The following is a 16981-nucleotide window of genomic DNA, read 5'->3' as shown; positions in this document are numbered from 1 at the left end:
GAAAAGCTTGTTTGTGTCCAATACTCTGAAAAGACTCCACAAATGTAATTCCTACAAATATACAGCAATTCTTCATTGTATTGTATTTCCAAGACCAGACTTAGTGTAAACAAATCCTTCTAACCATAATAGCAATCGAAGGCCAAAATACTTGCAAAAACACAGTTTGTAAACACAATTTACAATATATATTGTTTAGATTATTCATATCAGTACACTAATGTGAGTTATTTCTTTCTGGGTAAATTATATGGTGATTTTCAGCAATTTACATAACGAGCCCAGTAGCTCTTTAAGAACTACTGATTATATGATGGTCAAATCATTTTGCTAATCGTGTGCACAGAGTTCAATGCATATTGGTCAATTATTTATTTATAATAGATTGTTATAGTTTACAACAAAAAGTCACTGTTGCCCCTGGCCTGTTTCCAAGCTTTGATTTTCACAGCCTGAGGAAAACTCTGTTTAAAGATTGTTTTGTTTCTTTCGTGCAGTCGTAAATCAAGAAGGCCAACCTCTCCTTGAAGGGAAACTTAAAGAGAAGCAGGTCCGGTGGAAGTTCATCAAACGATGGAAAACGCGTTATTTCACCCTGGCAGGAAATCAGCTTCTCTTTCGCAAAGGAAAATGTGTGAGTGTTCATGTACAGTACATTTCCCTTTCATTGATGTTTACATACATTCCCCTGAAGGTTTTAATTATTCCTCCCCCCTTAATAGTACAGTTAGTAGCTGCCAGCCAAAGATCCTGGTCATGTTTGTCTTATGGTGAGTGGGGTCTGTATCTTTTCTTTATAGAAACTGCACATATGGCCTCTAGTTTAAATCGGTCTTTAGGGTGCTGAATTACCATGAACAGTGCTGCACATGCTGTTCAAATGGGATGAATCGAAGATTAAAGCTGGACAAAATTTGCTGTAAAAATAGAACAATCTTAAGACAACATATCTCGAACAAGAAATGTGTTTACAGTAGGCTCTATATATCAAACTGACCCGTGAAGGATATTATTGATTGCCGGTAACATTGTGATGTCATTTTATTCTAGTTTACACATTTTGGACCTCATTTAGAGTTGGCTGCAAAAATGCGTCCGCACATACATGTCAAAACACAGCTGCACAATTGCAGTAATACAATTTGTATTCTAAGAGTATAGGTACATCCATAGCACAATGGGACTGTCAGCATCATCATCACATGTAAACTTACACCATACCTGTGGGACATGCAAAGAAACGCAGCCTAAAACTTTAATCTTACGGTTACATGTAAATCAATATCCGACACATCTTATAGGGGCATGGTTGATCCACTGCACTCAGCTTACATGTAAACACCCCTTACACACCTCTCCAAGCCACAAATCTATATATGGCCACATTCTGGTATGCGCACTATGGAAGTGCATATTTTTATGCACAACTTACATCCAACTCTACCTTGCTCCTTGAGTGCAGCTTACATGATTACATAAAATATCCATGTCCTAGCGCAAATTCACTGAAATGTACAGTGTTATATTAAAACTTCAACATTGTTTTTAAAGTTCTAAAACCAACAGTAAACAGAGACCCTGTATTTCCTATAAAGCATATGGCATTTGCCACTAGATAGGGGAATGGATCATGGCAGATGTGACTTTATTATTCTGGTTCTACACATTACCGCATAACATGAGGCTTACAACGGTAACACAAAATCAGATTATTGTTTTCTAAAGAAAGTAAACACATTTTTACTGATAAAAGTGATAAGTGTTTTATATTGCTATTCCCCCTCTCATGGTGGGTCTATGACAAATGTCCAATTATTACATCAACTCTACTAGTATACCTTATGTACTAAGTGATGAGAGCTGTAGTATTTAAGACTATATGTCTTTCTTTGTGGTACATTTGTTCATGGTAATAAATTATTTGGTATAATACATTTGTTTATGTTTCATATTGTTTTTACACTTATACACATATTTTAATATATTCATTTCTTTAAAGAGACTGCCATATTAGGAAAACTAATGTGCTTTATAGGGGATGGAATATAAATGTTTTTGTTTATAAAAGTGGTTGAAAATAAAGGGAATTATCATATAGAAAATTGAATTGTATCAAAATATGAAAATCATTTTCTTTTGTTTTCATTCATTTCTTTTGTTTTGTTTTGTTTTCATTTTTACATTGCTATTATTGTAAGTGTATTTTTGTACATTACTTGTGAAATGTACTGCAAGATATCATGCAAATCCAGTTACTACAAGCACATTTACTGCTGAAACTGCTGCAAAGTTGGATTTAGTAGAAACAGCCAATACTGATGTCAAATAATTGAAGCATGAGCCATATTACACTTGAAAACAATCTTCAAATTGTCTCAATTGCCACAGTGTTTCTAGAAGGAATGATCCACAGTTATGGTAATGCATACTTGCCCACTCTCCCTGAATGTCAGGGAGGCTCCCTGAAATAGGGGTGATCTCCCTCACTCCCTGAAGAGTCTGGCATTCTCCCTGATGCTGAGCCAGTACAAGACGTGGTTGGCTGTAGCAGGATGACACAGTTCAGAAATTGTGTCCTATGTCCATGTATTGATGCCTATGGAGGTGGCCATTTTCATGGAGACCAATATTTAATCAAAGACTGACAGGTAAGACAACATGACTTCAGTAATGGAGACAGAAATGTAAAAGACACTTCAGTCTCTAGAGATTCATTAGCTGCTTTTCTTGAACACATAGTTGTCTACGCTCCCGGAATGTCCGGGAGACTCCCGCATTTCTGGGAGATCTCCCGGGAGAGCAGGGCAACCTCCTGGTTCTCGACCCCGAAATAGATAAGTGGCAGGGAGCTTAATGACACAAATATCGCACCATGTTAGCCCCGCCCCTGCTGTAATTGACCAAAATAGTGACAATTGTTTAGGGGGTGGGGCCAAAATTATGCGATTCGCCAAGCACCGCCCATTTCCCCCGGGATCTCCCTGAAGCCAACGAGGAAAAGTTGGCAAGTATGTGGTAATGAGGATTTATTATTTTACGTAAAAGGTACAAAGCACTACCATATTTCACTCTCTTTCATGCTCTCAGTAGTATAATTAAGCACTATAAACATTAAATATGTTACAGAGCTTTGGGGTCTCTAGTTTGCGCACCCTCTGCTGTTATAGCTTATGATTTCATTTAAAATAAATGTCTTAATTGCAAGTAATACAAGTAATATTGCACATCCAAATATAACACTTATATTTATACACTTTTATTACTGCAGACGTGCCTGCAGCTATAATGAATACAAGTAAGTGAGTGATTGAGGTTCATAGTTAACATTACTGCTTGATGTTCAGTAGATCCTTCTTTAGCTTCAAATTACCACACACCAAAACCAGTAATCTAAACAAATTACAGAATGTGAGCATCGCCGTCACACTCTGGCCTTGCAAAAGGTTGTAGAAATTCAATTATTATCTCTGATGGGGGCTAATAAGTCATAGTTCACAAGGGCATGTTCTTAAAACTACAACCTTGGGGGGAAATGAGAGATTTATTAAAGAGCTATTCATTTTCAATGTCTAAATGTATATGGCTTGTATTTTCAGCTGCATATTTCCTTCTACTGTACTGGGAAAAAAACACATATAAGAAAATAGTGAACCCCTTGGGTGTCAAGTCATGACTATATGCAATATGTGAAACAGATGTGGTTAATTATATATAGTCATATTTTTATTTGTTCCGTTAATTTAAATAGCACTTCACAATAGTATTACAAACTTCGTAAAGGTGAAATGTAACAAAGCATTTAGAATCAAGTTACTGTGCTGTAAAAATCACAATTAATTTACTCTATATAGTTTTAAACGAGATGCCTATCCATAATAATGATTTAAATAACTACCACGTTAGGAGTCTGATGTCTGGGACCTCCACTATTTGATACACACTCACCCCTGAGTGCCCCAGGATTGGCTCATTCTCCTGCCATGGTTGATAGAGAAGCTTTGGAGTGCACTGCTGCTGACATTTCTTGTAAGAAGAGTACTGGTTAGATAGCTGCTTCATGAATGGCAGCCTGCAATGTGTGAAGGTGAAAGATGCTCTTTTATACGTTTTGTATGTAGTGAAGCAGATTACTCTGGTGCTTCGGATGTGGAAGTACATCTTCCAGCATGGTCTGACTTACAGTATGGTGGAAGTTGTTATCCAAACAAAAGTTGAGAAGTGTAGGTTGCCTTTTTCTACCACAGTGACATGTAGTTTACTAAAATGCAAAGAACATATGACAATCTTACAACTGTCTGAGAAGCCAGATCAAAGATGCAGCAGTAACAGGACTTCCATATAAGACTTCAATGTGGTTTCAAAGTCTATTGTTGAAGGATTTTTAACTTAAACTCTACCTCAGTTTTATACACTACATCTATCTATAAATCGAAGGATGGACACTTTGCCCTAACACAATCTATAAGAAAATATGTGCTGTTTTATTTGTTCATTATTTAATCAGTAACCTTCAGCGTGACTAACATCAAATGTATTGAAATTACTTCCTAGATATTATTACTTGTATATCTGCCAACACAAGAGAAAAACAGTGGAAGCTACAGGGGAATATATGATATAATACATAGATCATACATAACTTTACCTAGCCATATGCTTGTCTATATCAAAGTATTTTATATTTCTACTGGATAGGATGGGTCACATTAAGAGAAAGCATGCAATTTTAAACTTGTCAGAAATATATATTTATAAATAAAATAAATCTAAATTATCCTTTAGCAATTTCACTAACTCAAAATTCTTCAAATGTTGTGGGGAAAAAAAATCACTTTAGAGCGCTCTATAATCAGTATCACAGCTTGTATTGTATATGTTTGTAATGTAATGTTTCACCCCCCACTATTAGATAAGATCTAATAGTATGTGTATACCAATATTGTGTGTAAATTTATAACATAATTGCAGACATACATCTCAGTCCAAACATAGAAAGTCCATATAAATGATACTCTGTGAAATTTTTCTTTGGAGAAAAGATGTCTTCCAAATAACCCATTAGTTAAGTCTGCTTACTCTATCAATGAAGATAAGTGCATAGATCTCCATTCAAGGGAAGACTTCAGAGGGAGATTTAATATTACTAGTAAAAGGCAGGTATGGTCTCTCTAAAATAACATTTAGGTCATCTGTACCAAACCTTGCAGATCTTATTTGCATGAAGTGGTTTTGTTAGGGTTTCAAAAAGCAGCTGTAGTGTAAGATCAGCGGGGTGAAGGTCCTTGGGTGGTCTGGAGAGGTCTAGCGGATGCGTTTCAATCCAAAGGTCTTTTTCAAGGCATGTCATAACCGCATCCTGTTGTCCATTTCATAGTCCATAAAGTTTAAATGACATTCATAACAAACAAATCATTTAAAAAGCAAAAATATAAAATCCATATGTATGAACCAATATATATTCTCTAACTTCCCTAAAGTATTTTAAAAATTAAGATAAATATCAGCACTATTAGTCATGTGATATGTTTGACCAATAGCAATCTTAGCCTTCTCTTCATATTATTAAAAACGTATGAATATCTCTTGATTCAAAAATTATAAGAACACTGATATTAATACTTGATAACACAATCAACAATTTATAATTTGTAGTTTATTTTTTGCTTATATAGACTAGACAAAGATATTAATGCTAGATTGGCCAAGTTAGAAATGCGGTGGATCTACAAGTTAAACACTCTTACTCTCCACGGTTTACACTCTGATTTCAAACTAAAATGGTTTCTTTGAAAGTTTATTACATTTGAACTGTAAATCTAAATGATCCCATTAAATATAAATCTTTGTTATATATAATTGTATTAGTTGTCCTGGATCTATAAGGCATATTTAGAGAGTATAACAACTGGATAGACGGATACATCTAGAAACATTTCCTAAGATAATGCAGTTAATTGGCATTAAAAAGAGAGGTCACTGGATTTGAGTTAAAAATATGTTTATTGTTTGAAAAAACGATTATATAGCAATATTGATTGTAAGTATACATTATAATGCAGATTATATGTGGTCTTGTTGACAAACACACACACACACGCACACACACACACACGCACACATCTATTTGCAAACAGTGAGAGGAAGGCGCCTAATAGTGTGAGAATCCTAAGTATAATCCTTATGTGCGTACCAGCTGTACGGAGAACTATGCGCTTGTCAATCAGTCAGTTGAGCAAGTTCAATCCAATCCGTTCCTCAGACGTTTGGACCCAATATATGATTCAGGAAAAACATAAAAAAATCACACATAGTGTGTTATCATGATAAAAATATTGTGGATACCACCACCCCACTACACACACCAATTGTGAGTAAGCGTACCAGAAATATATAAAAAGAAGGCTTATGTATTCATTTAATAAATAAATCATCAATAAATATGCTAATAAAATACATACATGATTAAAATATAATCAGTCCTATTTTTAATTAATAATAAATACAAAAATATCTGTAGCAATAACATACATGATTATTACATAAATAAGACCATATTGCAACACTACTTCATTGGCGAATACAAATATTCTGATAAAAACATTTTACATAATCCATTCATAATCCATCCTAACTAATACATAACCTCCAATTCATAAATGTAATATAACTATTCGAGAAGAACCTAAAAACAAGAATAAAAAAGAGAAGATAAATAAATGTTAGACATTATTATATAAAAGGTGCTATCTCAAATGCCTCATTTAAACCTAAAGGTGCTAAAGTGTTTAGCTTAAAAATCCGATTCATCTCTTGGCAGGCCAGTTTAATGGCAAGATACTCCCCTTCTAGGTTCAAATGTAACATGCTCAATTCCCTTAAATTCTAAAACACACAGTTCCCCATTATGATATAAAGGAAAATGTCTTGAAACTGAATGTGCATCTGATTTATTTCTGATTGCCCGCACATTTCTTGAATACGCAATTTAAGCATCCTCTTAGTTTCACCAATGTACTTTAAATGACATGGGCATTCTAGCAGATAAATTACTGAAGTAACTTGACAGTTAATCTGACCATATATCTTAAATTCATTATTGTTGGAGGAATAATAAAAGGTTTTATTATTCGTATCAACCACTTTACACACATTACAGCTGGAGCATCTAAAATAACCATTAGTAAATTTAGATAAAAGTGTTTCCCTTCCATCTTTTTTTCTTTCTCTTAATAAATTTGGTGCTAACGAGGTCTTAAGATTTTTCGTTCTCTTAAATATAATATCCGGTTTATCTGGTACTATAGGACCTAATACCAGGTCCATTTTAATAATGCGCCAATGTTTATTGAGGAAGTGTTTGATCTTTTTATCCTCTATATTATATTTCATTATAAAAGGAATTATTTTCTTCCGATATTTCATAAATCTTTAGTTAATCCCCCGCAGAGACCTATAATAGCCGGGATTAATTCTTTGAAATCATTTGCTTCCCAATACATAGATTTATTCTTGAAAAAATATATGGTCGATTTGCCAGCTTATCTTAAAGATACAACTTTCTTATTACATTTATTGGGCACTTTGGAATGGAAAAACAGTTACAGATGGGTAAATATTGATGTTCAGGCCTTATATACCTCAATTGGTCATTCTAAAGGAATTGATGCTATAAAATCAATTTTAGAATTAGATCCAAACATCACCAGTGGTCATAGGAATTTTATATGTGAAATTGTGTGGTTCATTCTTTTACATAACTATTTTAAGTTTTTGGAAACTTTTTTTTATCCAAATCTGTGGCACGGCTATGGGCACAACCTTTGCCCTTAGCTTTGTCGTATTATGGGGAAGTGGGAGCTAGATTTTATTTATTCAGATAATCCTTTTAAGGAAGACATTGATTTTTACAGGAGATACATGATGATATTTTATTAATCTGGGATAGCCTTGAAAATAATCTTGATAAACCTATTCAATATATGGGGATAATGAGTATAATTTAAATTTCACACATACGAGTGCTAAGTGTATATATTTTCTGGACTTAATTTAAGAGATTAAAGATAATAATTAACTAAAGATTTATGAAATATCGGAAGAAAATAATTCCTTTTATAATGAAATATAATATAGAGGATAAAAAGATCAAACACTTCCTCAATAAACATTGGCGCATTATTAAAATGGACCTGGTATTAGGTCCTATAGTACCAGATAAACCGGATATTATATTTAAGAGAACGAAAAATCTTAAGACCTTGCTAGCACTGAGTTTATTAAGAGAAGGAAAAAAAGATGGAAGGGAAACATTTTTATCTATATTTACTAATAGTTGTTTTAGATGCTCCAGCTGTAATGTGTGTAAATTGGTTGATACGAATAATAAAACCTTTTATGACTCCTCCAACAATACTGAATTTAAGATACATGGTCAGATTAACTGTCAAGTTACTTCAGCAATTTATCTGCCTGAATGCCCATGTCATTTCAAGTACATTGGTAAAACTAGAGGATGCTTAAATTGCGTATTCAAGAACATGTGCGGTCAATCAGAAATTAATCAGATGCACATTCAGTTTCAAGACATTTTTCTTTACATCATAATGGGGATCTGAGTGTTTTAAAATTTGCAGCATGTTACACTTGAACCTACAGAGGGGATTTTGCCATTAAACTGGCCCTCCGAGAGATGTATCAGATTTTTAAGCTAGGCACTTTAGCACTTTTAGGTTTAAATGAGGCATTTGAGATAGCAGCTTTTATATAATAGTTTCTAACATTTATTTATCTTCTCTTTTTTATTCTTGTTTTTAGGTTCTTCTCTTATAGATATATTACATTTATGAATTGGAGGTTATGTATTAGTTAGGATGGATTATGAATGGATTATGTAAAATGTTTTTATAGGAATATTTGTATTCGCCAATGAAGTAGTGTTGCAATATGGTCTTATTTATGTAATAATCATGTATGTTATTTCTATAGATATTTTTGTATTTATTATTATTTAAAAATAGGGCTAATTATATATTAATCATGTATGTATTTTATTAGCATATTTATTGATGATTTATTTATTATATGGATACATTACATTTTATATGGAATCATGTGACAAAGCAGTTCTGTAGTGGTATCATGATTGTATTTATTTAACATTTAAAATAATGGCTGCTGGTATGCAATTTTTATCAACAAAATGGCGTCTAATTGATCTGCTAATGAATATCCTTTCATGCTAACTAGTGAGGATATGGCAATGGGGATAGCGAGGATCAGGGCCGGACTGGGACTAAAAATCAGTCCTGGCATTTAAAGTACACAGGCCCACCTCAGGACTAGAAGAAAAAAAATTGTGTGCCGCCGCTCAGCGGCGGCCCCCGAAAAGGGCGTGGCCACATTGTGTTGTGGGTGTGGCCAACATGGGGCATTGATACATACATTATAATAAAACATTACATTTATCACGCCCTCCCAGCCACATCACGCCATCTCCCCAGGCACATTATGACACCCCCAGCCCACTGTACTTATCTATGCTTCTGGTGCTACAGACATCCATAAGGGTGGGAACTTCCTGTAGAGTGAGCAGGGAAGCTCTTTGTCTCACGAGATTACCAAATCTTGTGAGACCTAGAGCTCCTCGGCTTGCTCTGCAGGCTGTGTCCTATCCAGGGCCTGGGAGCAACTATCAGATTCCTCCTGCTAACCAGAGCTGGATTAACGCTCGGGGGGCCTGGGTTATTTAAGACAGGGGGCCCCTATTATGTAACAAGGTTATCATATTAGACACAATGTTAGACAAATACACAGGCAATACTGTGTGCACTACTGTTAGGTGCACGCAGCTTTGCCTTCACAAGCAGTACATTGTGAAGTGGGACTTACCTCCCAACTGTCCTTGTATTCTGATCAAATCTCACTAAACGAGACAGTCACCAAAATTCGGGACTTCCCCACCAGTGTTCCTGTCACTTACACCACCTGTGGTTGCTGGTGTCTTTAGTTGCTGCTTGTCTGGATCCTCGAATGCTGGAGGCCCTATTTGGAAAAAAAATGGGTACATGTAATTTAGAAACCTCCAACCAGCCCTGGTGTTTAATCAATGCAACCCATGTTTATAATTAGGCCTCCCTCCAGTCTAAACATTAAAATACTAGTATTCACGTTTAATAAACCTATATACCTCCTTCCAAACAGCCCCAACAATAAATTAAATCCCATTTAGGTTTAAGAAATATACCTATTTCCCCCAACCATCAATGCCATTAAATAATTCCTATTCACATTTAATAAATAGATGCTATTTTTTTCCCAAACAGCCCCACTTTCAATTAATAGCCCCCAAATCATATTATGCCACAATAGTGCCCCAGTTCATACAATAGTGCCCCCAAATTATATTATATCACAATACTGCCCCGGTTGATATTATACCTCAATAGTGCCCCCAAATCATATTATGCCATACAGTAGTGCCCCCAAATCATATTATGCCATACAGTAGTGCCCCAAATCATATTATGCCACAGAGTAAACATATTAACAACACTAAATTACATTTGCATAAAATGTGAGGTTATATAAATATCCAGTAGGAATATACAGCACCCCCCCTCCCCTCGTGTGGCATCCTTTCTCTTCTCTCCCTCCCCCCTGTGTGGCATCCTCACTTTTCTCACCCCCCCTGCTTTCTGTGTGCCATCCTTCCCCCCCCGTTTCACCATTTTCTGTGTGCCATTCTGTCCCCCCTTTCCCTTTTTCTGTGTGCCATTCTGTCCCCCCTTTCCCTTTTTCTGTGTGCCATTCTGTCCCCCCTTTCCTTTTTTCTGTGTGCCATTCTGTCCCCCCTTTTCCTTTTTCTGTGTACCATTCTCTCCCCCCTTTTCCTGTTTTCCGCATGCCATTCTCTTCCCCCTTTTCCTGCTTTCTATGTCCCATTCTCTTCCCCCTTTTCCTGCTTTTTGTGTCCCATTCTCTTCCCCTTTTTCCTGCTTTCTGTGTGCTATTCTTTTCCCCCTTTTCCAGCTTTCTGTGTGCCATTCTCTCCCCCCTTTTCCTGTTTTCTGTGTGCCATTCTCTCCCCCCTTATCCTGTTTTCTGTGTGCCATTCTCTACCCCTTTTCCAGCTTTCTGTGTGCCATTCTCTCCCCCCTTTTCCTGTTTTCTGTGTGCCATTCTCTCCCCCCTTATCCTGTTTTCTGTGTGCCATTCTCTCCCCCATTTTCCAGCTTTCTGTGTGACATTCTCTCCCCCCTTTTCCTGTTTTCTGTGTGCCATTCTCTCCCCCCTTTTCCTGTTTTCTGTGTGCAATACTCTTCCCCCTTTTCCAGCTTTCTGTGTGGCATCCGTCACCCGCTATCTCCCCCCCCCCTGCGTTTTACTGTACTTACCTTTTCATCTTCTTTTCTCCTCCTGTTTCTGTCTTCTTTCTTCTTCTGTTCCACGCTCCTCAGACCCGGCAGACCCGACAGTGCAGCGCGCAGCGCTGCCCATGTGATCTGGTGGCTGGTTCCTGGGGAGGAGCCAGCCACCAGGCAGTCAGTGCACGCTGTGTCAGTGCACAGTGTACGCTGTCAGTACAACATGCACCGACTGACCAGACCGGCCCATCTGACCATCGGCCTTTCTGGCATGTGCCAGATGGCCAGTCCGGCCCTGGCGAAGATGTACCTTGTTAAGTTTTACTCACTGTGTATAAAGTTTTTTATGATCTCTCTGGTTTCGGGAGATCGTACAAATGAGGGTGGATGTGACATCAGAAAGTACTGGCGGAACTAGACATGTGTACATAGGGGATATGAGTTTCCTTTGGCGGATCCACCGCAAGTTTGTTTATGCACTTGATTGGTTCATGGTAGACTCTTTGGACTATAAAAACTCTGGATTGCTTATATTTGAATACAACCTTTTTGAAAAAGTCATTCAACCAAACGCGTCAAGGGATCATCTGGAAGTCACTGAGCCTGATGTGGAGACTGTTTTTCTGGCCAGCGAGCCGATTCCTGGGATCACCTGCTTGTAAAATACTGTTTTCAGATAAGCTGTTGTTTTTATTTTTTAATGTACGGGCATTAATTTGCTTTACATACTATTTTTTTTATATTAAAAATATCTGCGTAATTTCTGGCAACTTTAATAATTTGGATAAAATGCACTATACTGTTGCATTCTGTTTTGCTTGAGTTTTAATATGCCATTGGAGTGATCGCCTACGTATGAATTTTTGAGGTACCTTTTTTTAGGTACGCGGATACCTATATGGAATTCTAATTTACTTTACTGTTTACTGAACCACACTATGTTTGGCGCTTCAGTTGTTTTATATGAGTATATATATATATATATATATATATATAAATATATATATATATATATATATATATATATATATATATATGTGTGTATTATATATATAAACATGTATCTATATGGATATAGTTGTACTCTTCTGCTGGATAGTACAAACTTCTGCACCCACCATCTTCATAGACTGATATCAAACTAGAGTAGTTGCAATGCAGATTTCTGCTTTGCAGTTTGCGACCCTTCCAGTGAATAGATATGGTTTGCTCAATCAGGATCAGTCCACTGTAATGCCAGATCAAGAAACAAGACTGCTACAATTGCTGACTTTATTGATTCAGATCTAGCATGTATTATGGAGACCTGGTTGAATGACAATGCAGCCCCTATTTTGGAAGCTGCAGTCCCAGCCACTGCTCAAGTCAGGACCACATGAGAAGTGGAGTGGCTATCTGCTTTAAAAATAAATTTAAACTTATGGCCCACTCAGGGGGGAATAACTAAGTCAGTAGAGGTACTGCTGCCCGGAGCACTGTAGGTTTCAATTTCAGAGGCCTTCACATCTATCTCCACCCTGGAGATGAGAGGATGAGCATTGAATACATTGTTAGTAGTCTAGTCTTAGAGCATACAATATGGCTTGTCCTGAAATTTCAATGTGTGGGTCAATGACAAACTCTCACACCTATGTCAAGAACTTCTCTGTGCAATGACTCCTCTGGTCTTCACACAAGTTATTCCATGGAATTCTAATAGAGGACCCGAAGAATGTCTGTGGACTGTAAGGCACAGTCCTTAGATGGTTCAAATTGTTACTTACAGGCAATGGCTTCAGAAGTATTTCATCTGTACCAGTGGCCTTGCCATGCAGCGTTCTACAGGACTCCCATGCTATTTGCATTATGTATGCCCTATGCTCCTGTTACTATAAACCCAATATCAATCTACAATGACTGTCTAGCTATGCTCCAAGAATGGTTGAAAACCAGTTGTCTGAGGTTGAATCCTGATAAAACAGAGGTTCTTATGATGGGAGCTCACCATCAAATTACAAAACTGCAGCTGTTGTAACCAACTGGGCTTAAGCATGGGGGTTCTGAGTTGCCAAACTCTGATCATATGCGGAATCTTTGTGTTATTCTCAATTGTGGCTTGACATTTAAACACCCCCTGCGGGTTTGAAAAAAGTGGAGATGTTGCCTATGGCAACCAATCAGATTCTAGCTAGCATTTATTTAGTACATTCTAAAAATGACATCTAGAATCTGATTGGTTACTATAGGCAACACCTACACTTTTTCAAACCCGCAGTTTGATAAATATACCCCCAGGTGTCAGCTGTGATCAGATCTTCATGTCATCATCTGAAGAACATTGCCAGAATTAAGCATTTGATCATCCCAGAAGATCTTCCTACACTCACACTTGGACCACTGCAATGTACTCCACCTGGGTCTCCCAGAAAAAAGAATTACTTCGCCTGCAGCTGGTACAAAATGCAGCAGCCAAGCTGCTAACTAACCTGCCCTATTTCTTCTACATAACACCTGTTCTCCAGTCCTTTCACTGGCTACCTGTAAGATGGCAAATCTGTTTCACTATTGGCCTATTGGCATTCAGAGCCCTACATAATCAGGATACTAGATACTCGGGGCAGCTTCTGATTCCCTATACTCCTAAACTCTTACTTTGATCCTCAGGTGTAGAACTGCTAACAGTACCTAGAATCTTCAATACATCATGTGGGCTGCATCTCACGCTTTTAGCTTTGCAGTGGGAATTTCATAAGGATAGAAGAAATGATCTAAGACCCAAATATTAGAAATGAATGACTGGACAGATTTTTGTAAATAGTCTCTGTGGCTCGCTTCCCTGTTTTGACAGCCCCAAGTACTTTCTTGACAGATAGAAGTTTATTCAGTTTTTCATTATAGCTTTGCAGAGGATTTCACAAACCATCACACTAAGAGCCAAGCTGAGACTTGGCATAAGTAGTGCTGAAATCACAGGAAATAATGTTCTGTCTTTTATGCTCCGGGTCCTAAACGCTTAATGAAGTATAATTGTAACTGATTTTATTGTTTTATATTTAACTAAATAAGCTACTTACTGGCCAACAAAAATTATCATTGTAAAATGCAGCGTTTCAGGAATTCAGACAATGTGATTGTGTGCTGGCAGTTCTATGAAGTGATGCTTTCTATTCTTTATTACAGTTACTGATTTTCTGTATTTAAATTTGTTTTTATAATACTCAAACTATTTCCTGGCTGATAATGGTTATTAAAATGCACTGTAAACATGGGCCTCTTTACATAATTTCATGATGTTTTAGTTATCCGGTTTATTGCAAACAAATAGTGTCCTATGATAGTTATGCAGTGGCCTCTCTTCTGACCACTGATGGAATTGTCTGCCCACAATCATTTTTAAGAACCAGTAGAACAATGTTTATGTTGCAGAATTAATAGCAGTTGTGCCTCATTGTAATGCTTGCTTCAAACAAACCATCTTTTATAGAATTTGTTTGAGGGAACAATCTATTATGGGAAAGTGAAGCTGTGATGTTTGTTTATTTGTTTTGCTGCTGTGAATGGCTGGAATGTAATTGCTCTCTGGACCACATTTATTTTTTTAAAAAAAAATTGTGCATTCAGCAATGCATAGTCTCTATATTACATTTAGTGGCTGTGATACTGTGGATGTCATTGGTCCATACAAGCAGACGTGATCTTTAGCTACATCTCATTTTGATCAGTACAAAATAATTTACAATAGAATTATCAGACAAGTATACATTTTATTACAGAGATAGACCAACCACCAGGTGCCATTTCCGTTGCTGGGGCCCCTCACTTCCAGGCCCTGTAGCAGTCACACCCCTGCGCCCCCTTTAGTTCTTTGTCAAACTTTTTGATATAACCTCTTTGTTTGTTTGTAATAAATGCATATATTGTAGTAAGCAAATGCAAGTCTCATTATTTTTTTCCCCCCAGAAAGATGATCCTGATGATAGTCCCATTGAGCTGAGCAAAGTTCAGAGTGTCAAAGCTGTGGCTAAGAAACGCCGGGATCAGAGCCTTCCTCGGGCCTTTGAAATCTTCACAGATAACAAGACATATGTCTTCAAAGCAAAGGACGAGAAGAACGCAGAAGAGTGGCTGCAGTGCATCAATGTAGCTGTTGCCCAAGCCAAAGAGAGAGAGAGCCGAGAGGCTACCACTTACTTGTAATGTTATATTCATTTCTGTTCTTACTGTCAAAAGCACTCCATGTCTTGGTAGCAGATATGTCCAGGATGTAGAGGAAACTGGGACAAACTTTCTAGGACCAGAACATACCAAAAAGATGTAACAGAGATTCTGTGGTTCTATGTTCTTTTATCAATACAATATAACTTGATATTGTTTGGTTACATGACTTTATTGTTAAATCATCAGTAACTTTGTAGTTACAGCACTAAATTAATTAGCATCCAATATCCTTCTGATTCTATTGGGGGGAAAAACAATAAATAAAAGCACAACTGTGTAAATAGATATATGAGAAATATTAAAAATAATTTAATGGTGGTGACACTATTTAAACTTTCATGTATGAAACTTAAAAGAGAACTCCAGCTGACAAAGGAATTTTAGACAAAACTCCATTCTCCTCAAGTAGTAGAACAATGCTTCCCCAATCTAGGGGATACTTCCTTTTGCAGGATATACACGTTGGGAATTCCCTGCTTGACAAATTATCCAGGCCCCTGGTCATGGAGAATTTGCAAAGTAAGTTGTCCTATGGAACTTGGAGGCTATTCGCACCTAATTGAACAAGTCACATCACACCATAGGGCAGAGCAGTAAGACTTCTTGGTTTTGCACAGGCACAACTAGATGATCTGCCCCATGCACATAAAGGCACACACCTCTCACCATTCTCAAGAAATACTACTGCTTTCTGTACCCCTTTACCTTTATTCATTGTTTAACCTCCCCTCCATTTTTATTTTCTGTACCCTAATTACTTGAGAAAACTGATGGAAAGAAAAAAACAAAAACCTATTGCAAACTAGAAGGGTCCTAGGTTTGAGTAAAGGAAGTATATCTGAGATGCCCACAATTGCAAACAGGTAACTGTCACAATAAAACCACCTCCTGTTACTTTTAAATCACCTCTTTCATTACATAAAATGTTTCCGTTTTAGTCTAAAAAACTGCTTGGTTTAGCCTCATCTATATCTTAAACTAAACATTAGAGTCGGTGGACATTGTTACATGTTCCACTTGGGCGTTTGAAGATATAAGTGCTCCACGAAATGCAGTTCTTTGCTAAAGCCGCAAAGCACAAAATGCAGAGTAGCAATGTTTGGGCTCCTCTCTGCACAACAAGGAACATCCCTAAAAGTGTGTACTCTCTACATCCTTATCTTATTCCACAAAACACACTCAGCAAAATTATATCTTGGTTTTGCACTGCTCCATAAAACTAGGTGGACTAATATGCCTACTTCTTACTTTGCAAGGAATGCACTCATCCAAACTCCTCTCTGACTGCAAACTCCATCTTGTTCCACACACCCATACAGTTTGGCAGACATCTAAGCCCATCAGGGTATATATCATGACCAAAGAGGATTTTGAGCTGAGTCACACCTATTTTACGTTTCATAAAATAGATCTTACACCTT

At 37.0% G+C, this 16981-nt stretch overlaps 1 protein-coding gene across 1 annotated transcript in view; it reads left to right on the top strand.

Annotated features, from left to right (window-relative positions):
* Positions 1 to 16300, top strand: part of LOC142143840 (ventricular zone-expressed PH domain-containing protein homolog 1-like) — a 50779-nt gene extending 34479 nt beyond the window's left edge. The window contains exons 2-3 of the mRNA XM_075202050.1: positions 498 to 634; positions 15303 to 16300. Coding sequence (XP_075058151.1) covers positions 498 to 634; positions 15303 to 15539 — 374 coding nt within the window. The 3' untranslated portion in view covers positions 15540 to 16300. The remainder of the gene's footprint in view (positions 1 to 497; positions 635 to 15302) is intronic.
* Positions 16301 to 16981: the final 681 nt, after the last annotated feature.

The sequence above is a fragment of the Mixophyes fleayi genome, chromosome 3, assembly GCF_038048845.1.
Source record: "Mixophyes fleayi isolate aMixFle1 chromosome 3, aMixFle1.hap1, whole genome shotgun sequence".
Classification (NCBI taxonomy): Eukaryota; Metazoa; Chordata; class Amphibia; order Anura; family Limnodynastidae; genus Mixophyes; species Mixophyes fleayi.
Note: the sequence above shows the minus strand (reverse complement) of the source record. Positions and strands in the feature narration are given on the sequence as shown.